Below are 22,435 nucleotides of genomic sequence, written 5' to 3'. Positions count from 1 at the left end.
CCAGACATTTATGTTCCCACTTCAGTAAAAGGATACAGACTCACACCAAAGCAGTTATTACTAAATTTCCAAACTGGTGAAAAAGAGAAGATTCTATATGCTTCCAGAAAAGGGAGAGAGAAGCAAAGAAGTACATTATACACAAAAAATGTGTGTGTGTGTGTGTACACATATATGTACATACATACAGATTGAGTATCCCTTAACAGAAATGCTTAGGACCAGGAGTTTTTCAGATTTTGGATTTTTTAAAATTTGGAACACCTGAATTATACCACTGAGAATCCCAAATATGAAATTCTGAAATCCAAAATATTCCAATAAGCACTTTCTTTGAACATCATATTGGTGCTCAAAAAGTTTTGGATTTGGCGGCATTTCAGATTTCAAATTTTTCAGATTTAGGATGCTCAATCTGTATATATACACATAAATTACAGTGTGTGTATGTATCTAAGTGTATGTATTTATATACATGTATACATGTATGTGTGTGTATATGTATGTACATATGTGCATGTGTATATGTGTATATATGCATATATGCATTATGTAGATGTATATGTGTGTACATATGTATATGCCCACGTGTATGTATGCATAAATGTGTATGTGTGTATATATGTATGTGTGTACATATGTGTATGCATGTGCACATATGTATAAGTATATGTGTATATATGTGTGTATATGTGTATATATGTGTGTATGAACATATATGTATGTATACTGTATTAGTCCATTCTCATACTGCTATAAAGAAATATCCGAGACTGGATAATTTATAAAGGAAAGAGGTTTAATTTACTCACAGTTCTGCATTGCTTGGGAGACCTCAGGAAATTTACAATCATGGCAGAAGGCAAAGGAGAAACAGGCACTTTCTTCACAGGGTGGCAGGATGGAGTGTATGCCAGCAGGGGAAATGCCAGATGCTTATAAAACCATCAGATCTCATGAGACTCACTCACTGTCATGAAAACAGCATGGTGGAACTGCCCCACGATCCAGTTACCCCCACCTGGCCCCGCCCTTGACACGTGGGGATTATGGGGATTACAATTCAAGATCAGCATATATGTGTGTATATATGCATGTATACATGTATATGTGTGTGTATATATGTGTGTGTATGTATGTATATATGTGTATATGTGTATGCATGTGTTTATGTATGTATATGTGTGTACAACTTGTTGTTTTCCCTGGAGCAGCATCACATATTCTTAAATGAATTTCTACTACAGACGGCCGGGTGCAGTGACTCACGCCTATAATCCCAGCACTTTGGGAGGCAGAGGCAAGTGGATCACAAGGTCAGGAGTTTGAGACCAGCCTAGCCAATATGGTGAAACTCTGTCTCTACTAAAAACATAGAAATTAGCCAGGTGTGGTGGTGGGCACCTGTAGTCCCAGCTACTTAGGAGGCTGACGCAGGAGAATCACTTAAACCCGGGAGGTGGAGGTTGCAGTGAGTCAAGACCGCACCACTGCACTCCAGCCTGGGCGACAGAGTGAGACTCCACCTCAAAAAAAAAAAAAAAAAAAAAAATTATACTACAGATTTCTAACAATAACATAAACAATGCAGAGTAGTGTTATATGTAACTTCCTATCTGTAACTTAGTTTTGAGGTTTATCAAATTTTCATGCTCACAGCTCTAGTTCATTTTCATCATTGCATAGTATTGCACTGAATTTATATACTTCATGTAATCATTTTTCTGTTATTGGACATTTCAATTACTTTAAAAGCTTTACTTATGATGAACAATGCTATAATGAACAATCCAGGTATATATGTGAGATTTCACGTGGTTATAAATTTAGTAGTGGAATTATTAAGTATGAATTCACATTTACTAGACATTGCCAAACCAGTATCTAAAGTGGTTGTACTACAGTCAACATTTAAAACACTTCAACATTTAAAAACCTTTTTTAAAAGTTTTAAACATTTAAAAACCTTTTTTAAAAGTTTTAAACATTTAAAAACCTTTTTTAACAGTTTTAAACATTTAAAAAACTTTAACACACATGTATATATAATTCCTATATGTCTAAATAACATATATTGTTACACAAACACACACACATATATATCATGATTCCCTCTGAAGTATCAGGGAGGGAAATGGGATCGGTCAGGGAGGGGCCATATTGATTTTCAATTATACATGTAATATTTTATGCCTTAAGCTATGTGATAGGTACATAAATGCTCATTATATTATCTATTTTTGTGTGTGTATGCAATGGAAATCTTTCTAGAAGCTTCTGTTAAAATTTGGGAAGTTAAACTCAACATTTAACTTTGCTTCATCTTAACGCACAACTAGAAGATCATAATCCCTTATCCAACCCTTCAGAGATAAACGTGTTAGAGAATTCAGAAGCCACCACGCCCAGCCAGGCTTGTTTCTTTTTTGTATCTGCTAAATGCTCCGGCCTTCCACAGAGCAAATGCAAAGGAAATCAGGGGTGTTAAAGTGTTTTCAAGGGGAGCTCCACCATCACTTTTCAGTGGTAAGCTGTAACTCAGCGTTGGAGTAAGACCACAGCAAACAAAGGGAGAAAGGCGAAAGCCCTGCTTACCATAGAAGAGGAATGCTTTGGTCATGTGATGACGCAGGTAGGTCCGGTTGATGGTGAAGAAACAAGCATCTGCTCCACATTGGCCTAACCTCCCAGTTTCCCCTGTCAGCGGGGACCACCAGAGCATAATGGGGTAGCTGTCCAATTCCCATTTTCTTTTCCTGTGGAAAGTTAATTCTTCTTTCTTAAGAAATGAATTAAGGTGTGTAGGTGCTTCCTCCATTTTTGTATGTCCATCTTGCAAACTAGAACTTTTAAACTCCTTCCTTTCAAACTTCCCCAGCTCAACCATGACCTAAAAGAGAAGACAATTATTACCAGAGTCAAACTGTTTGGTTCTCTTTTGCACATCTCTCATTTATCTTGATGATTTAGCCCCTGACTCGTTTTCAATTGCTGCTGTAACAAATTACCACAAACAGTAATTTAAAACAACACAAATTAAAGCTAGGTGCTCTGGCTTACACTTGTAATCTCAGCACATCAGAGTGGGGCAAGGTGGGAGGATCACTTGAGGCCAGGAGATTGAGACCAGCCTGGCCAACATGGTGAAACTCCGACTCTACTAAAAACTACAAAAAAAAAAAACTAGCCGGGCGAGGTGGGGGGGTGCCTGTAGTCCCAGCTACTCGGGAGGCTGAGGCAGGAGAATGGCGTAAACCCGGGAGACAGAGCTTGCTGAGATCAGGCCACTGCACTCCAGCCTGGGTGACACAGCGAGACTCCGTCTCAAAAAAAAAAAAAAAAAAAAGTACAAAAATCAGTCAGGCGTGGTGGCGGCGCACGCCTGTAATCCCAGCTACCCAGGAGGCTGATTCAGGAGAATCGAATCACTTGAACTTGGGAGGCAGAGGTTGCAGTGAGCCAAAATCACGCCACTGCACCCAAGCCTCGGCAACAGAGCAAAGCCCCATGTCAAAAAAAAGAAAAAAAAAAATCGGCCGGGCATGGTGATGCATGCCTGTAGTCCCAGATACTCAGGAGGCTGAGGCAGGAGGATTGCTTGAGCCCAGAAGTTAGAGGTTATAGTGAACTATGATTGCACCATTGCACTCCAGCCTGGGCAACAGAGCAAGACCTTGTCTCAAAAACCAATCAATCAATCAATCACAAATTTGTTACTGCACAGTTCTGAAGTCAGAAGTCTGCAATGGGTCTCACTGGGCTGAGACCCAGGGGTCAGCAGGGCTGCATTCCTCCCTGAAGACTCTAGGACAGAAGTCTCTTTCTTGCTTTTCTTTTAGAGCCAGCACCATTCTTGACTCATGGCCTCCTTCCTCCTCTTCAAAGCCAGCAACACTACATCTCTCTGACTCTTCTAATGTCACCTCTTCTCTCTGACCATGTCACGGAAGGCTCTCCATCTTTAAGAACTCATGTGATTACATGGGGCCCACATGAATAATTTGGAATAATCCCCCCACCTCAAAGTGGGTCACATTGATCCCATCTGCAAAGTCCCTTTTGCCACCTAAAGTAACATATTCACAGGTTTCAGGGATCAGGGAGTGGACACAGCCTCCAAATATCAACCAACAAGAATGGCCAACGATTCTACTAAACACTTACAACAAATACATTTCCCCTCATTTTCAAAAGTCTATAGGATATCCAGAAATAGTTTTGCCTCTTTTTTTTTTTTTTTTTTTCCGAGACGGAATCTCGCACTGACACCTGGGCTGGAGTGCAGCGGCACGATCTCAGCTCATTGCAACCTCTGCCTCCCAGGTTCAAGCGATTCTCCTGCCTCAGCCTCCCAAGTAGCTGGGATTACAGGTGCCAGCCATCACACCCGGGTAACTTTTTGTATTTTTAGTAGAGACGGGTTTTCACTATGTTGGCCTCAACCTCCTGATCTCGTGATCTGCCTGCCTCAGCCTCCCAAAGTGCTAGGATTACAGGCTTGAGCCACCGCGCCCGGCCAGTTTTGCCTCTTAATGAAACCTATGACAGGATAATTACCTGACTACTACTAAAGAATGTACTCTAGGGAAAATGAGTTATAAATTACCAACCGGTTTCTTTCTTATTACAATTAAAGTAGTAATAACATGGGTTTTATGTTTCTAGTAATACTCACTAGAGCATTGAGATGGTGAAATAATACCTAATGTCAAAATTCCCTAGAGTCTATTCCACTCACTCCCACTTACAACCACATTTTAAAATTTATTCCAGTATAGTCTAAGTCTGGGTCACTGGACAGCTTGGACATCAGTAACAGTCATCTGGAGGGCAGGGTGAGTGTAGCAGAAACTCCAGAAGTGCTGCCTTTTCATCAAATTTTAAGATTTGGTATTGTGCTGAGCACAGTGGCTTGCACCTAGAGCCCCAGTTACTCAGGAGGCTGAGACCAGAGGATCGCTTGAGTCCAGGAGTTCAAGGCTGCAGTGCGGTATGATTGCACCACTGTACTGCAGCCTGAGCAACAAAGGGAGGCTCCATCCCGGAAAAAAAACAAGATTTGCTATTAATATGATCATTGATATGGCACTAATTATAGAAATATACTGGAGAAAGCGTTGATCTGCTCCATATGTAACTGAAAGTTTAGCAGTCAGACCATGAAACAAATAAAGCAGTTAAAGCAGTTAAAGTAAGGCACATTTACATTTCTGTGTGTTAACTGCTCCACCAGTCAGCCACAGAGGCCACTCCCTGTGCAGCCCTCGGTCCTGCTTTTAGCAGCCAAGAGTGGTACCTCTTTTATGTGCTCGCTGCTCCTGGTGTTAGATAAAGGCCACTCATCATCGATGCATTGCATGGAGTCTGAAACTCCCTGGGGAGGGCCCGTGACTTTCATTAGATTCTCAAAGGTATCCAAGGCCAAAAAAAAAAAAAAAAAAAAAAAAAAAAAAACCACTGAGTGAAAGCCAAGTAGCACTCCAGAAGGAGTAAGAAATTATATTGGCTTTAAAAAGTCATGGATCATCTGAGATGCCAAAGTCAACACTAGAACAGCAGAGCCATCACTGAAAACTAAAGTCTGCCTGTTGCCAATAGCTCTCTCAGCATTTTTATGATGGAACAATATGGCTGTCCCCAGTAGTTTGATCCACGGGAGATGACTTGTAGCCACAAACTATCTTTTCATCTGATGTTCTTCCCCTGAAAATGTACAACCAGTCACTTAAAAGAAAGGCTTTTAGAAAGCCATAGGCTTTCTAAAGGTAAAATTTATTCCACATTTCAAATCAATATCTACTATGTGAGTTATAAGTTCATTTCCAAATAATAGAGATGCTTTTAAGGAGAGATTCTTCTTCTGCCAAACAACTTTTTTTTTTTTTTTTTTTTTTTTGGTTTGAGACAGAGTCCCTCTCTTTCTGTCACCAGGCTAGAGTACAATGGCGCAATCTCAGCCTACTGCAGCCTCCTCTTCCTGGGTTCAAGTGATTCTCCTGCCTCAGCCTCCCGAGTAGCTGGGATTACAAATGCGAGCCACCACACCCTGCTAATTTTTTTGTATTTTTAGTAGAGACAGGGTTTCATCATGTTGGCCCAAACAGCTTTTTAAAAGACATTACCTTTGGATATCACTACCTGATTGTAGGAAATATGGCAGAATAAAGGAATGCATGAAATAAAACCATAATCAGCCAATCCCACACTCCAGAAAAGTCAAAAGGACAAATGACCCAGTTTTAACAAGTCCATGACATGGAATAAAAGGTGGGGCAGAAAAGCCTTTTTTTTTTTGAGACAGAGTCTTGCTCTGTCACCAGGCTGGAGTGCAGTGGCATGATCTCGGCTCACTGCAACCTCCACCTCCCAGGTTCAAGCAATTCTCCTGCCTCAGCCTCCCGAGTAGCTGGGACTACAGGCATGCACCACCACGCCCAGCTAATTTTTTTGTATTTTTAGTAGAGACAGGGTTTTATCATGTTGGCCAGGATGGTCTCGATCTCTTGACCTCATGATCCACCCACCTTGGCCTCCCAAAGTGCTGAGATTTCAGGTGTGAGCCACCATGACTGGCCAAACCTTTCAATAGTGAAAAAAACAAAAACATAAAACTTGAGACTCACCAACCCAATGCAATGTATAGGTTTGTTTATTCCAAATTCAAACCAACTCCGGCCAGACGTGGTGGCTCACACCTGTACTCCCAGCATTTTGGGAGGCCCGGGTGGATGGATCACCTGAGGTCAGGAGTTCGAGACCAGCCTGGCCAATATAGTGAAACCTCATCTCTTCTAAAAAATACAAAAAATTAGCTGGGCATGGTGGGATGTCCCATCTCTCCTAAAAATAAAAAACTGAGCTGGGCGTGGTGGTGCACACCTGTAATTTCAGCTACTTGGGAGGATGAGGCAGGAGGATCATTTGAACCTAGGAGGCGGAGGTTGCAGTGAGCCAAGAACGTGCCACTGTACTCCAGCCTGGGCAACAGAGCAAGACTGTGTCTCAAAAAGAAACCCAACTCATTAGGAAAATTCTTTTTTTTTTTGAGACAACTGGGAAAATTTAACATGGCCTATCATACAGAGAATATTCAGTAACTGTTAATTTCGTTGGGTGTGATAGTAGCAATATGGTTACATTAAATTTTTCAATGTTCCTAGCTGCAAAGTGAGAGAATCATATTAACATATATCCAGGTGAAATGCTATTATGTCCTGGATTTGCTTTAAAATACTCCAATATATATTCCTAAACTATTTATGCAACTAAAAAGTAAAATTAAAAAATAAATATACATATATACCCAAAGAATTTACAGACAGTTTATACAAAATACAGTTAAATGTGAATGGAAAACAATGTCTAAGTTTTCCTCCAGAGAACTATGTTTTAGCTTAAGTGTAGCTAACTATAAAATTTTGATGTTTAGATTAATATTAATTAAATAATTTATGTTATAGAATCTTCTATGGGCTAAACTGTATACCCCAAAAAAATTCATATGTTGAAGTCCTTACTCCCAGTACCTTATAATGTGACAATATTTGGAGACAGGGTCTTCAAAGAGGTAACTGAGTTAAAACAGGTGGGCCCTAATCCAGTATGACTGGTGTCCTTACAAAAAGGGGAAAATTTGACACACACAATTACAGAGAGAACGCAGTGTAAAGACACAGGGAGAAAACAGCCATCTATAAGCCAAGGAGAGAGGCCTCAGAAGACAGAATCCGCTGACACCTTGATCTTGGACTTCCCAGTCTCTGAAACTGTAAACAAAAAACTAATTTTGGTTGTGGAAGCAAGTCACTCCATCTGCAGTATTTTGTTACAGCAGCGATAGCAAACTAACATAGGATCCATAACATGATTTTTTTCTATTTATCCTATCTTTACCCTACTTATGCGGCAAAGTATTTCATTTGCCTAAAAACAGGAATGGAGGCCATGTGCGGTATGGCTCACGCCTGTAATCCCAACACTTTGAGAGGCCAAGGCAGGTGACTCACTTAAGGTCAGGACTTCGAGACCAGCCTGGCCAACACGGTAAAACCCTGTCTCTACTAAAAATACAAAAAATTAGCCAGAAGTGATGGCAGGCACCCGTAATCCTAGTTACTCAGGAGGCTGAGGCAGAAGAATCGCTTGAACCCAGGAGGCGGAGGTTGCAGTGAGCCCAGATCGCACCACTGCACTCCAGTCTGGCAACAGAGCAAGACACCGTCTCAAAAAAAAAAGCCAAAAATAAACCTTCCCACAGAAAGCAGCAGAAAACTGAAAACGCCAGGCCTTCTGTGTAGCGGGTCCTAGATACCTACAGCACAAACAAGGCAGGAGGCACATGTTGCCTCTCACGAGAATCCCAGTCTGGCAGAAGGTGGCAGTACCAGTCCCACAACCGTAACTATTCACATCCACAAATAACCTTTAAAGGTTGTGTGGAGAACCGGGCGTGGTGACTCACGCCAGTAAACCCAGCACTTTGGGAGGACTACGCAGGTGGATCACCAGAGGTCAGGAGTCCGAGACCAGCCTGGCCAACATGGCAAAACCCCGTCTCTACTAAAAATACAAAAATTAGCCGGACATGGTGGCGGGCACCTGTAATCCCAGCTACTCAGGAGGCTGAGGCAGAAGAATTGCTTGAACCCGGGAGGTGGAGGTTGCAGTGAGCCGAGATAATGCCATTGCACTCCAGCATGGGCAACAAAAGCAAAACTCTATCTCAAAAAAAAAAAGTCCTGTGGAAGCCAGGCACAGTGGCTCACACTTGCAATCTCAGTGCTTTGAGAAGCCAGGTAGGTGGATCGCTTGAGCTCAGGAGTTCAAGACCAGCCTGAGCAACATGGTGAAACCTCATCTCCACAAAAAAATAGAAAACTTAGCCATGAGTAGTAGTACACACCTATAGTCTCAGCTACTCAGCAGGCTGCGTTGGGAGGATTGCTTGAGCCTGGGAGGTGGAGGTTGCACTGAGCCGAGATCATACCACTGCACTCCGGCCTGGGTGACAGAGTGAAACCCTGTCTCAAAAGAAAAAAAAGTTCTGTGGATTTTGAAATGGACGGCTCGGCTGGCACCTGAATGGGTGCAAAATCTATCTGAGCTGATATCTATACTTTTACTGTCACTGCCCAATTTTTATTTCAATTTGAAATCAGTGAAGGGGCTGGGAATGGTGGCTTACACCTGTAATCCCAGCATTTTGTGAGGCCAAGGTGTGCAAATTGCTTGAGCCCAGCAGTTCAAGACCAGCCTGGTCAATGTGGTGAAACCCCGTCTCTACAAAAAAATACCAAAATTAGGCCAGGTGTGGTGGCTCACGCCTATAATCCCAGCACTTTCGGAGGCCAGGGCAGGCGGATCACATGAGGTCAGGAGTTCAAGACCAGCCTGGCCAACATGGTGAAACCTCATTTCTACTAAAAATGCAAAATTAGCTAAGTGGCAGGAGCCTGTAATCCCAGCTACCTGGGAGGCTGAGGCAGGAAATTGCTTGACCTGGGAGGCAGAGGTAGTAGTTAGCCAAGATCACGCCACTGCACTCCAGCCTGGGCGACAGAGTGAGACTCCATCTCAAAAAAATAAATTTATAAAAAAAAATAAAAATCAGCCAGGCACCGTGGCACAAGCCTGTGGTCCCAGCTACTGAAGATGCTGAGGTGGGAGGATTGCCTGAGCCCAGGCAGGTTGATGCTGCAGTGAGCCGAGACTGTGCCACTGCTCTCCAGCCTGGGTGACAAAATGAGATCCTGTCTCAAAAAATAATAAATAAATAAATAAAGGAATAAACAGAAATCAGTGAATGAAGTTCAGAATAACTGACTAAGGGATACAGGTAGGAGAACTAAGCACACATTTCAGTTCATTCATCCATATACAGTCCTTGGTCTAGAAGCACATGTCAAGATTTACTTATAATATAGATGTCTGTGTTCTACACTTACTACAAGATACAGACTATCTTGTTCTCAGAATAGTCCTTGCTTCTCCAAGAACGCAGTCTTTCGGGCCGGGCACGGTGGCTCAAGCCTATAATCCCAGCACTTTGGGAGGCCGAGACGGGCGGATCACGAGGTCAGGAGATCGAGTCCATCCTGGCTAACACGGTGAAACCCCGTCTCTACTAAAAAATACAAAAAAATAGCCGGGCAAGGTGGTGGGCGCCTGTAGTCCCAGCTACTCGGGAGGCTGAGGCAGGAGAATGGCGTGAACCAGGGAGGCGGAGCTTGCAGTGAGCTGAGATCCGGCCACTGCACTCCAGCCCGGGCGACAGAGCGAGACTCCGTCTCAAAAAAAAATAAAAAATAAAAAAAGAACGCAGTCTTTCAAAAGTGATAACAATAGGAGACTCTGAGGAAGCCATCCAATTTTGACCCAGGAAGACAGACTGAGCTTTACTTTCTGTTTGTCTACAACCAGGAGCCTATGATAATCTCAAACTCACCTTCTATCTCAGTGACTTTTCTTCCGACTAACACGTCCATTCACTAAACCTGTTTCACCTGTTTAAAAAAGGGGGTCAGGGGGTGAACTTGAAGGGTCTCCCTGCCAGAGGTCTTTTACTGGGAGGAAAACTGGGAGGTGTTTTCCTCCCAGTAGAAAACCTCTGATCCTGGCCGAGCACAGTGGCTCACGCCTGTAATCCTAGCACTTTGGGAGGCCAAGGCAGGCAGATCACTTGAGATCCGGAGTTCGAGACCAGCACGGCCAACATGTTGAAACCGCATCTCTATTAACAATACAAAAAATTTAGCTGGGCATGGTAGTGGGCACCTGTAATCCCAACTACTCAGGAGGTTGAGGCACGAGAATTGCTTGAACCCGGGAGGCAGAGGGTACAGTGAGCAGAGACCGCGCCACTGCACTCCAGCTTGGGCAACAGAGTGGAACTGTGTCGAAAGAAAAGGAAGGAAGGCAGGAAGGAAGGAAGGAAGGAGGGAGGGAGGGAGGGAGGAGGGGAAGGGGAAAAGGGGGAGGGGGGAGGGGGGAGAGGGAGGGAAAGGAAGGAAGGAAGGAGAAAGAGAGAGAAAGAGAAAAAGAGAGAAGAGAAAGAAGAGAAAGAGAGAAAGAAAGAGAGAAAGAAAGAGAGAAAGAAAGAGAGAAAGAAAGAGAGAAAGAAAGAAAGAAAGAAAGAAAGAAAGAAAGAAAGAAAGAAAGAAAGAAAGAAAGAAAGAAAGAAAGAAAGAAAGAAAAAGAAAGAAAGAAAGAAAGAAAGACCCCTGATCCTGAACACCCCTGATTAACAAAAAGTGAAATACTTGAAGTTTTGAGAAAATAGGGGGTAGGGGGACATGGCAAAGGCCCTGCTATCAACACTACACAACCCACATTCTTGGTACCTGGAGTGTGACAAGCAGAAAGATGGTGGCTGTGATGCACAGGCAAGATGCCAAAAGCTTCCTCCTCTGAATCCGCACCATGCTGCCCTGCCCTAGGTGACTGACAGAGGGCTAACCTGGTTACCAGGTGTTCTCTCGTCAGCCCAGAGCCCGAGACAACTTCACATGGAAGAACCATCTGGGCGCCAATTTCCTGCACTGCCATTCCTGCTGGGACCTGGTCTCCATGAAGGACTGAGATCCGAGGTTGCGAGAGGGCCTGGCTTGGCATCAAGAGGAAGCAGCATGCAGTCTTCTTAGGCTATCACCAGAGCAGCTGGAGATTTATCCAAATAAGAAGGCATCAAAAAATTCTGCAACAAAAGATCATCTATTAGCCATAGTGCACATTTAATAAATGTAGTCTTGCAGGCGAGTGATCATGAAAAAACATAGAACGTTTCAAACTAAAAGGAAGCACTGAGATCATGTAGTCCTAGTACATCACCCATAAGTAAGGAAATCAAGGCTGGGCGTGATGGCTCACTCCTGTAATCCCAGCACTTTGGGAGGCCAGAGCGGGTGGATCATTTGAGGTCAGGAGTTTGAGACCAGTCTGGCCAGCATGGCAAAATCCCGTCTCTACTAAGAATACCAAAATTAGTCAGGTGTGGTGGCACACACCTGTAGTCACAGCTACTCAGGAGGCTGCGGCAGGAGAGTCACTTGAACCTGGGAGGTGGAGGTTGCAGTGAGTAGCCTGGGCAACAGAGAAAGGAAAGGAAAGGAAAAGAAGGGAAAGGAAGGGAAAGGAAGGGGAGGGAAAGGGAGGGGAGGGGAGTGGGGGAGGGGAGTGGGGGAGGGGAGGGGAGGGGAACCAGAGAGGTGAATTGACTTACTCATGGCCACCCAGCCCATCAGAGGAGAGTGACAAATCTACAACCAGATCCCAAATCTACAACCAGATCCCAAATCCAAAATTCTGCTTCCACTTAATACTCTCTGCCATCAGAAGACTGAATTCCAAGACTGTTATATGAAGTCACTCCCTTCTATCTAAGTTTCAAAGGAGTTTAGAAATGGAATAAAAATTACCAGGACTATCCACCCACTCCCATAAAATTTAGGAAGAAAATAAAAGATTCAGGCTTTAATCAAAAATGGATAATGATCATGTGGCCCCAATGCCCACGAAGGAAACCAACTTTTGCCACAGCATAAGCAATTCTGAATATGATTTGTCTTTTACAGCAAGTGAATAAAGCAGTGGGCTGTTGGAGCAATATTATTCTTTGGAAGTTTTCAAATAAAATTTTCATCTATCTGAAATAAATGATCTTTTCAAAAAAGTTGTAAAAATGAACTAAATGAGGGCCAGGTACAGTGGCTCATACCTTTAATCACAGCACTTTGGGAGGCCAAGGCAGGAGGATGGCTTGTGCCCAGGAGTTTGAGACCAGCCTGGGCAACATAGTGAGACCCTGTCTGCATAGAAAATTTTACAAATTAGCTGGGCATGGGGGTGTGCACCTATAGTCCCAGCTCCTCAGGAGGCTGAAGCAGGAGGACTGCTTGAGCCCAGGAGGTCAAGGCTGCAGTAAGCCATGACTGCACCACTGCACTCTAGTGTAGGCAACAGAACAAGACTCTATCTCAAAAAAAAAAAAAAAAAAAAAAAAAGGTAAAAAAAAAGATTGAAAAAAATGCCCCCATAGAATGCCCTTTATCCCTATGATATTCTATGAACTTCAATGTCCTGGGCAAATGGCACTGTGTAGTTCAGAGTGGAGGAAGGGTCAACTTTCCAGAGGAAGGGCAATGTTGCTGCACAGTAATTTACAGATGTGAATCTAAGTCAGACCTACATCATGCCCCTGGCATACAGAGTTAAAGATATAATCAGATATAATTAGACCTATAAAGATAATATAGAACCCTGGTTAAAAACTTTAGTCTTAAAGGTGTGCTCCCAGCCAGGCGCAGTGGTTCACACCTGTAATCCCAGCACTTGGGGAAACCGAAGCGGGTGGATCACTTAAGGTGAGGAGTTCGAGACCAGCCTGGTCAAGATGGTGAAACCCCATCTCTACAAAAAATACAAAAATTAGCTGGGCGCAGTGGCGGGTGCCTGTAATCCCAGCTACTCAGGAGGCTGAGGCCAGAGAATCACTTGAACCCAGGAGGCAGAGATTGCAGTGAGCCAAGATCGTGCCACTGCACTCCAGCCTGGGTGACAGAGCCAGACTCCATCTCAAAAAAAAAAAAAAAAAAAAAGGCGGGTTCCCCTCTCATGAATCTACCTTGATTTACTTTTTTCTGAGACAGGGTCTTGCTCTGTCACTCAGGCTAAAGTGCAGTACTGTGATCATGGCTCACTGTAGCCTCCAACTCCCAGACTCAAGCAATCCTCCCACCTCAGCCTCCCAAGTAGCTGGGACTAATGGCATGTGCCACAATACCCAGCTGATTTTTGTTTGTTTGTTTGTAGAGACGAGGTCTCACCATGTTGCCCAAGCTGGTCTTGGACTCCTGGGCTCAAGTGATCCTCCTGCCTTGGCCTCCCAAAGTGCTGGGATTACAGGTGTGAGCCATCTTGACCGGCCTTACTTTTAAATCCAGGATATTTTTTTTTCCTTCAACCACAAAATAACACTGGGACTCAGAAATCACCAAAAGTGCATTTTTCTTCTTTCATCCATGAAATTCCCAAAACCCAGTGACTAAGAGAAGGTCTCAAGTCAGCCTTCCAGGATTCAAATCCCAATTCCTCAGCTGGCTTAACCTAACCTCTCCATAACTCACTTTCCAACAGTAGATCCTCATGAGGCCTAATCAGAGTCGTGAGAATTTTATGAGCTATGATTGGTAAAACACTTATTTCAGACTCTGACACATACTAAATACCCAATAAATGTTTGTTATCCTTACATTTAAATATTATTTTAATTTATTATCCCTTTAGGTGGAAAATGAAGCATATAAAATAGATTGCTACCCCATCAACTGGAACTTTAAAAGGAAAAATGCTCACTTTGCCAAAGAAAAGGAAATCACTAATATCTGCTGAGTAACCTATCATGGGCAAGGCCTTTCCTAAGTACTTAGCACACAGGCAGGCGCTCATTCAATCCTCCCAACAACTCCATTCCATTTCTCATTTTCTGGCTCTGTCGCCCAAATATAAGAAAACTGAATCTGAATGAAGTAAAGTAACTTGCCCAAGACTCTAACTTTGACAAGTATTACAATCTGAAGTGCACATGTTCTTTTATATTTTTTAGCATTAATATCATAAAATTCCTTGGCTGTGCACAGTGGCTCATGCAGGTAATCCCAAAACCTTGGGAGGCCAAGGCAGGAGGACCAGCCTAGGCAACACAGTGAGACCCCATCTCTACAAAAAATAAATTAACCAGGTGGTGGGTGTCTATAGTCCTGGCTACTTGGGAGGCTGAAGCAGGAGGATTGCTTCAGCCCAGGAGATTGAAGCTGCAGTGAGCCGTGATTGTGCCACTGCACTTAGCTTGGGTGACAGAGCCAAGCCTGGTCTCAAAAATACAAAATAATTTAAAAAAAAGAAATACTATAAAATTACCACCAGACAATACCAATCCTCACAGGTTACCTGCCACAGAAAACCACAGAAAACATATGTAGTACAGTTGTCAGCTGCTATATCAGAGAAAAAAGGAATAAAAATCTCTAAGAACCTGTAAAGTACCTTTGCTCCTACTTAGTAGATGCTTGTAGCTATTAACTACATACAGTATGGAGCTAGCACTTTGGGTCCCAATCCTGGTTCTATTACTTATTATAAATTTAGACAAGTTACTGAATCTTTCTAAGTCTCAGCTTCTTCATAGTAAATAATAAATGTTAACTATCACTATTTCTTTCCCTTGCATAACAGAAAGATTACCAAATTTTCATTTAATGTGCAGAAGCAATTTACTATAGTTATCATTAATGTAACCCAGATTATGTAGTAAAATGATATCACCTACTTAAATGGGAATAAAGCTATAATGTTTTCAAAAAATGTTTAGCTATATCACTCTACTCAATCTTATTTATAACCACTTGGAAAAGTAGGCAAGGTAGGTATTATTATTCCCATTTCCCACGGAAGCTAAGCCTCCTCAAGTTTAAGTGATTTCCCCAAGGTCATATATATACACACACACACACACACACACACACACACATATATACACATATATAGAGAGAGTTGTTGTTCTTGTTGTTTTCGTTGTTGTTCTGAGACAGGGTCTCGCTCTGTTGCCCAGGCTGGAGTACAGTGGTGCGATCTTGGCTCACTGCAACCTCCGCCTCCTGGGTTCAAGCGATTCTCCTGCCTCATCCTCCTGAGTAGCTGGGACTACAGGTGCATGCCACCACACCCAGATAATTTTTCTATTTGTAGTAGAGACAGGGTTTCACAATGTTGGCCAGGCCGGTCTCGAACTCCTGAATTATCTTGAACACCTCAAATGAGCCACCCGCCTCAGCCTCCCAAAGTGCTGGGATTACAGGTATGAGCCACTGTACCCAGCCACAAGATCATATTTTTTAAAGACAGAAGTGAGACTAGGTATCAGCTCACCCAACTCAAAGATGTGTGGAAAGCAAACAAAAGAAGGAACATAGTGACAGCTTGTGAAAAGTACAAAAAGAATCAGGAATAAAGGAAAACAAAAGATACAATTTGAGGACAGAGTTTGGGATATTTTTATAGCTACTGTACAGCTCAGGTCTATCCTAGGACCTTTTCGGGACCTTCGCATAGCTTTATGAACTATGACAGAAGAATTTAAGATTATGAATTTCCTTATATTTAAAGATTATCAACCTAGGCTATCTTCCCAAAGCCAGAAGTGTAGTAGGTCTCAGGGGCCAATCTATGGTTAAATAACGACCACTAAAGAACAGAGTCCGCCAGGTGCGGTGGCTCTGGGAGGCTAAGGCAGGAAGATCCCTTGAGCTCAGGGGTTCAAGACCAGCCTAGGCAACAAAGCAAGACTCTGTCTCTACAAAAAAAAATTTTTTTATTTAAAAATTAGCTGGGCATGGTGGTGCATGTCTGTGGTCCCAGCTACCTGGGAGGCTAAAGCAGGAGAATCATTTCAGCCCGAGTTGAAGGCTGCACTGAGCCATGATTATGCCACTGCACTCCAGCCTGGGTAGCAGAGTGAGACACTGTCTCAAAAAAAAAAAAAAAAAAAAGAAGGAAAGGAAAGGAAAAGGGGAAGAGAAGGGAAAAGGAAAGGGTAGAGAAAAGAAGGGCAGGGAAGGGAAAAGAAGGGCAGGGCAGGGCAGGGCCCAGCCAGGGTAGACAGTAGTATTTTGACTTAGAGCATGCAACAATTATCCAGGCCTGGGGGTACATTTACAACAGTAACAGTCAATCTAATACTGTATATGGCATTAGTTACCCAGGAGCCTGACATCAAGTCAGCGGTCCTCCAACTGGTAGGACAAACAGACTTGCAGAGAGCACTATGAAGGACAGCAGGCTCCAATTCAACAGAGTAGACCAAAAGAGAACAGTAAGGGAGAAAGGGACACTGGAAGCCATGTCAATCAAGACTGGTGATTAGGTCGGGCGTGGTAGCTCACACCTGTAATCCCAGCACTTTGGGAGGCCGCGGTGGGTGGATCACCGGAGGTCAGGAGTTCGAGACCAGCCTGACCAATATGGTGAAACCCTGTCTCTACTAAAAATACAAAAATTAGCCAGGCATGGTGGCAGGCTCCTGTAATCCCAGATACTCAGGAGGCTGAGGCAAGAAGGACCGCTTGAACCCAGGAGGCGGAGGTTGCAGTGAGCTAAGATCACACCACTGCACTCCAGCCTGGGCTACAGAGCGAGTCTCTATCTCAAAAAAAAAAAAAACACACGTACACACACAAATAAGCCAGGCATGGTGGCATGCACCTGTAGTCCCAGCTACTCAGGAGGCTGAGGCAGGAGAATTACTTGAACCCAGGAGGTAGAGGTTGCAGTAAGCCGAGATCACGCCACTGCACTCCAGCCTGGGCGACAGAGCAAGACTCCATTTCAAAAAAAAAAAAAAAAAAAAAAGACTAGTGATTAATCAAGAAGGTGTGGCCAGAGCACATTTCTATTACAGAACTGAAGGCAATGTCATTCTTAAATTCCAGACACATACTGAAGCACTTAAATTATGAGACTCCAAGACAAAAGCTCTCATTCATCATTGCCTGCAGGATGAATCTGAGTCCTGCAAGAAGGTGCCCTAGAATACTCCTTCCTGGGACAGAACAATATGTACATTCAGACAACCATGGCAGGCACCATCTGAAATGGACTCTCACTCACCAATCCTCTTACCCCTAGAAGCTGAGCTTCTAAAGTGCACTGCATGGCTGGTGTGCACCACCAGGGTTGGCCATCTGCTGCACAGAGCAGGGTTTGGAGCTGAGTATGACTACCTCATACTCTTCTGCGTGCTATGCCATCAAAACCAGCAAATTTTCATCCTAAAATAATTCTAAATTTTCAACTGTATTTTGAATTAAGATGGACAGAAGAGAGACTGAATATCTTATAGGTAATTAGCAGCTTGAGGGTGCCAGCTTCAAATTTTGGCCATTCAGGGCCAGTTGAAGGTATAAGAGTCTCAGAAATGGAACCAAGGGATGATTTCTTTCCTGCATGTCTGACTGTAAAATGAAAAGCCAACCTTAGGTGACACTCTGAGCTTTCCGAACCTGGTAGTTTGTGAGGCTGGGTGCGGTGGCTCATGCCTGTAATCCCAGCATTGTGGGAAGCCAAGGTGGATGGATCACCTAAGGTCAGGAGTTTGAGACCAGCCTGGACAACACAGTGAAACCTCATCTCTACTAAAAATACAAAAATCAGCCAGGCGTGGTGCCAGGCACCTGTAATCCCAGCTACTAGGGAGACTGAGGCAGGAGAATCCCTTGAACCTGGGAGGCAGATGATGCAGTGAGTTGAGATTGCACCACTGCACTCCAGCCTGGACAACAGCGTGAGACCGTGTCTCAAAAAAAAAAAAAAAGAAAAGAAAAGAAGTAGAAGAACCTGGTAGTTTGTGTGCTCCTCCTCCTTCTACCTCTCCCTACTTGCAGGAGAGGCGAGGCAGAAGGCAGGGAGCTCTGGGAAGACTCCTTTGCCCATTTCTGTTCTGGTAATTGGGGGGTTAATAGGGTTAATAAGCTAGAGGTTATACCACGGAGAGTTTTTAGAAGAAATGTATCTAATTATCAAATTTAAACTATTCACACTAAAGCGCCACTTATTAATGTGAGGCCGGATGCAGTGGCGCATGCCTGTAATCCCAGCACTTTGGGAGGCCAAGGAGGGTGACTTGAGTTGAGATTTTTTTTTTTTTTTTTTTTTGAGACAGAGTCTGGCTTAGTCGCCCAGGCTGGAGTGCAATGGCGCGATCTCGGCTCACTGCAAGCTCCGCCTCCCGGGGTTCACGCCATTCTCCTGCCTCACTTGCAGAGTAGCGGGACAGAACAGGGCGCCTGGGCCGCCTCCCCGGCTAATTTTTTTGTAATTTTTTAGTAGAGACGGGGTTTCACCGTGTTTACCACGGGAGTTTTTCTCGATGTCCTGACCTCGTGATCTATTCCCGCCTCGGCCTCCCAAAGTGAGGGGATTACAGGCGTGATGCCACCGCGCCCGGCCGAGGGTGGATTTCTTGAGGCCAGGAGTTGGAGACAAGCCTGGCCAACGTGGTAAAACCCCATCTCTACTAAAAATACAAAAATTAGCTGGGTGTGGTGGTGTGTGCCTACAGTCCTAGCTACTGTGGAGGCTGAGGCAGGAAAGCAGAGGCAGGAAACCTCTGAACCCAGGATGCAGAGGTTGCAGTGAGCCAAGATCACGCCACTGGACTCCAGCCTGGGTAACAGAGCAAGACTCCATCTCAAACAAAACAAAACAAAAAAACAGAAAACACAATGTGGGCCATGCCCTACCTCTGTGGCTTCCTTTCCTGGTTCGCAGCATAAGGACTCTGTTCCTGGTATCCTGGAACGCGGCTTCCCACTCCGTGGTCTTGTGCCTATCTGGAAGCCCTTCCACCTCTTTCACTGTGCTAGCCATTCTGCAAGACTTTCAAGGCTACCTCCTTTGGGAGGCATTACCCCTCCCAACACCAAGTCAGTTTTTGTTTCTTTGTTTTGTTTTTCAGACAGGGTCTCCTCTGTCACCTAGGCTGGCTGCAGTGGTACAATCTCGGCTCACTGTAGCCTCAAATTCCCAGGCTCAAGTGATTCGCCCACTCAACTTCCAGAGTACCTGGACCATAAGTGTGTGCCACCACACCCAGCTAATTTTTTTTTTTTTTTTTTTTTTTTTTCGTAGAGGCAGGATTTCACCATGTTGGCCAGGCTGGTCTCAAACTCCTGAGCTCAAGCAATCTGCCCACCTCAACCTCCCAAAGTGCTAGGATTACAGGTGTGAGCCACTGCACCCAGCTAACAAATCAGTTTATAGATTCATATCATCACATGCTTGTTTCCATCAGGACAATGAAGAGAACACAGGAAGCTGGGGGATTTTAGTAAACTTTCTAAAGCTGCTTTATCAGATGCATAAAAAGCCACTGATGAACATTTAAAAGTTGGCCTATTTTGTTAATTTGCAGACTTCCGTAGTGCCTGTGATTATTCCTTGGGCATCTGATGAACATGGTGTAATACCTCCACAGTTTCCATTTTTACTCAATTTTCTTTAACAAGACTTCTGTTAATGGCCAGGCCCGTGGCTCATGCCTGTAATCCCAGCACTTTGGGAGGCTGAGGCAGGTGGATCACTTAAGGTCAGGAGTTCAAGACCAGCCTGGTCAACATGGTGAAACCCTGTTTCTACTAGAACTACAAAAATTAGCCGGGTGTGGTGGCGCATGCCTGTAATCCCAGCTAGTCAGGAGGCTGAGGCAGGAGCATCGCTTGAACCCAGGAGGCGGAGGTTACAGTGAGCCAAGATGACACCATTGCACTCCAGCCTGGGCAACAAGAGCAAAACTCTGTCTCAAAAACAAAACAAAACAAAAACTTGTGTTAATGTGTTCCTCACTCTTTTTCAGTGGACTTCATATTTTGCTGAGCATTTATTTTTATATAAAGCATGCTCTGGATTGCAGATTTCTATGTGGGAAAGTCATCCTCTTCATCCTAGCAGAAACTTCAGGCGAGACCAGTAGAGAACAGTAAGGGAGAAAGGCACACTGGCAGTCATGTGAATCAAGACTGGAGATTAATGGGGAAAGAGAACGTGTAGCCAGACACCTCTGCACTTCTATTGCAGAAATGAAGGAAATGTCATTCCTCAATCCTTAAATTCCAGACATATACTAAACTGCTTAAATTATGCAGTGTTGATCATACAACCTCACAAGAGTGAGTATTCAGTGGATCTATTTGATGTAGAAACTAAAAACAAATCCGAAAGAGACAGAGAGCCAGATAAACAGACTGATGCAATGCCTCAATTAGAAGCACAGATTTTTTACTTATTGTTTTTGAGACAGAGTCTCGCTCTGTCCCCAGGCTGGAGTACAGTGGCGCGATCTCGGCTCACCACAATCTCTGCCTCCCAGGTTCAAGCGATTCTCGTGCCTCAGCCTCCCAAGTAGCTGGGATTACAGGTGTGCGCCTCCACACCCAGCTAATTTTTTTTATTTTTAGTAGAGACAGCGTTTCACCATGTTGGCCAGAATGGTCTCGACCTCCTGACCTCATGATCCACTTGCCTCGGCCTCCCAAAGTGCTAGGATTACAGGCATGAGCCACGGTGCCCAGCAAGAAGCACAGATTTTTAAAAGGCAAAGCTTAGTGTCGTGGCTCATGCCTGTAATCCCAGCACTCTGAGATGTTGAGGTGGGTGGATCACTCGAGCCCAGGAATTCAAGACCAGCCTGGGCAACACGGCAAGAACCCATCTTTACAAAAAGAAAAAAAGAAAAAAAAAACCTTAGCTGGGCATGCTGGTATGCACCTGTAGTCCTAGTCCCAGCTACTGGGAGGCTGAACAGGAGGATCCCTTGAGCCCTGGAGGTCAAGGCTGCAGTGAGCTGTGATAGTGCCACTGCACTCCAGCCTGGGTGGCAGAGCTAGACTCCGTCTCAAAAATAAAAAAATTAAAAGTGGGGTGGCAGCACAAGACTGTGAAGTTTATGTATCACAATAAGAACCAAGGCAATTCTTCAAGAGCAGGGATTCTTTTTCGCCTTTGTTTTTCCTATGAGGTCTTATTAGTAAGTAGTCTTCCTCCAAGAAGGGCTTTTAGGTTACTTTGTCGCAATTTTCCTACCAGGCAGCATACCCGAATTAAAATCCCTCATCTCCAGAAAAAAATATAAATTAATAAATATTGAATAACTGCAGACTAGAAAAAACAAATAAAATCCCCGATCTGCTTTTATCATTTATATAATCATGAACGAGGAGCTGGTTCAGTAACACTGATAAAATGTAGCTAATATTTCACATGACTAAAGACAAATCTTTAATCTAGACAAATTTAGACAAATCTAAATGACTAAAGAAAGCCGGTGCTTTCCCAGGGCATTTTCTCCATTAAATACACCGTGCGCTCTACAACTAGAAAGTCACAGTTGCTACGACTTCAACACAACATTGCTGGACCAAATGATCTTCTGAGGTTCCATCCCAAAATTAAGCTCTCTCATCCCATAAATTATATCCACGAGTAAAAACTCTCCATAAGGCCGGGCGCGGTGGCTCAAGTCTGTAATCCCAGCACTTTGGGAGGCCGAGGCGGGTGGATCACGAGGTCAGGAGATCGAGACTATCCTGGCTAACATGGTGAAACCCCCGTCTCTACTAAAAATACAAAAAAAAAAAAAAACTAGCCGGGCGTGGTGGCGGGCGCCTGTAGTCTCAGCTACTTGGGAGGCTGAGGCGGGAGAATGGCGTGAACCCGGGAGGCGGAGCTTGCAGTGAGCCGAGATCACGCCACTGCACTCCAGCCTGGGAGACACAGCGAGACTCCGTCTCAAAAAAAAAAAAAAAAAAACTCTCCATAAAAGATTAATCAAGAGACCGTAATCCAGACAATATGAGTCATCATAAAGATTTCTGGAAATATTTTTAAAAAT

The 22,435-nt window shown here is 43.9% G+C and overlaps 2 protein-coding genes across 3 annotated transcripts in view; one reads left to right on the top strand and one right to left on the bottom strand.

Moving 5' to 3' along the window:
• Positions 1-22,435, top strand: part of MAK16 (MAK16 homolog) — a 1,030,778-nt gene that overhangs the window by 978,104 nt on the left and 30,239 nt on the right. The gene's annotated exons all lie outside the window — the stretch shown is intronic.
• Positions 1-22,435, bottom strand: part of FUT10 (fucosyltransferase 10) — a 115,730-nt gene that overhangs the window by 91,123 nt on the left and 2,172 nt on the right. For both annotated transcript variants that reach the window (XM_050802513.1, XM_050802512.1), the window contains exons 2-3: positions 11,340-11,692; positions 2,596-2,890 (exon numbers count right to left, since the gene is read on the bottom strand). In XM_050802513.1, the coding sequence (XP_050658470.1) occupies positions 2,596-2,890; positions 11,340-11,420 (376 nt within the window). In that variant the 5' untranslated portion in view covers positions 11,421-11,692. The remainder of the gene's footprint in view (positions 1-2,595; positions 2,891-11,339; positions 11,693-22,435) is intronic.

The sequence above is a fragment of the Macaca thibetana genome, chromosome 8 (genome assembly GCF_024542745.1).
Source record: "Macaca thibetana thibetana isolate TM-01 chromosome 8, ASM2454274v1, whole genome shotgun sequence".
Taxonomy (NCBI): Eukaryota; Metazoa; Chordata; class Mammalia; order Primates; family Cercopithecidae; genus Macaca; species Macaca thibetana.
The sequence above is the reverse complement of the archived record's forward strand: the minus strand, read 5'-3'. Positions and strand labels throughout refer to the sequence as shown.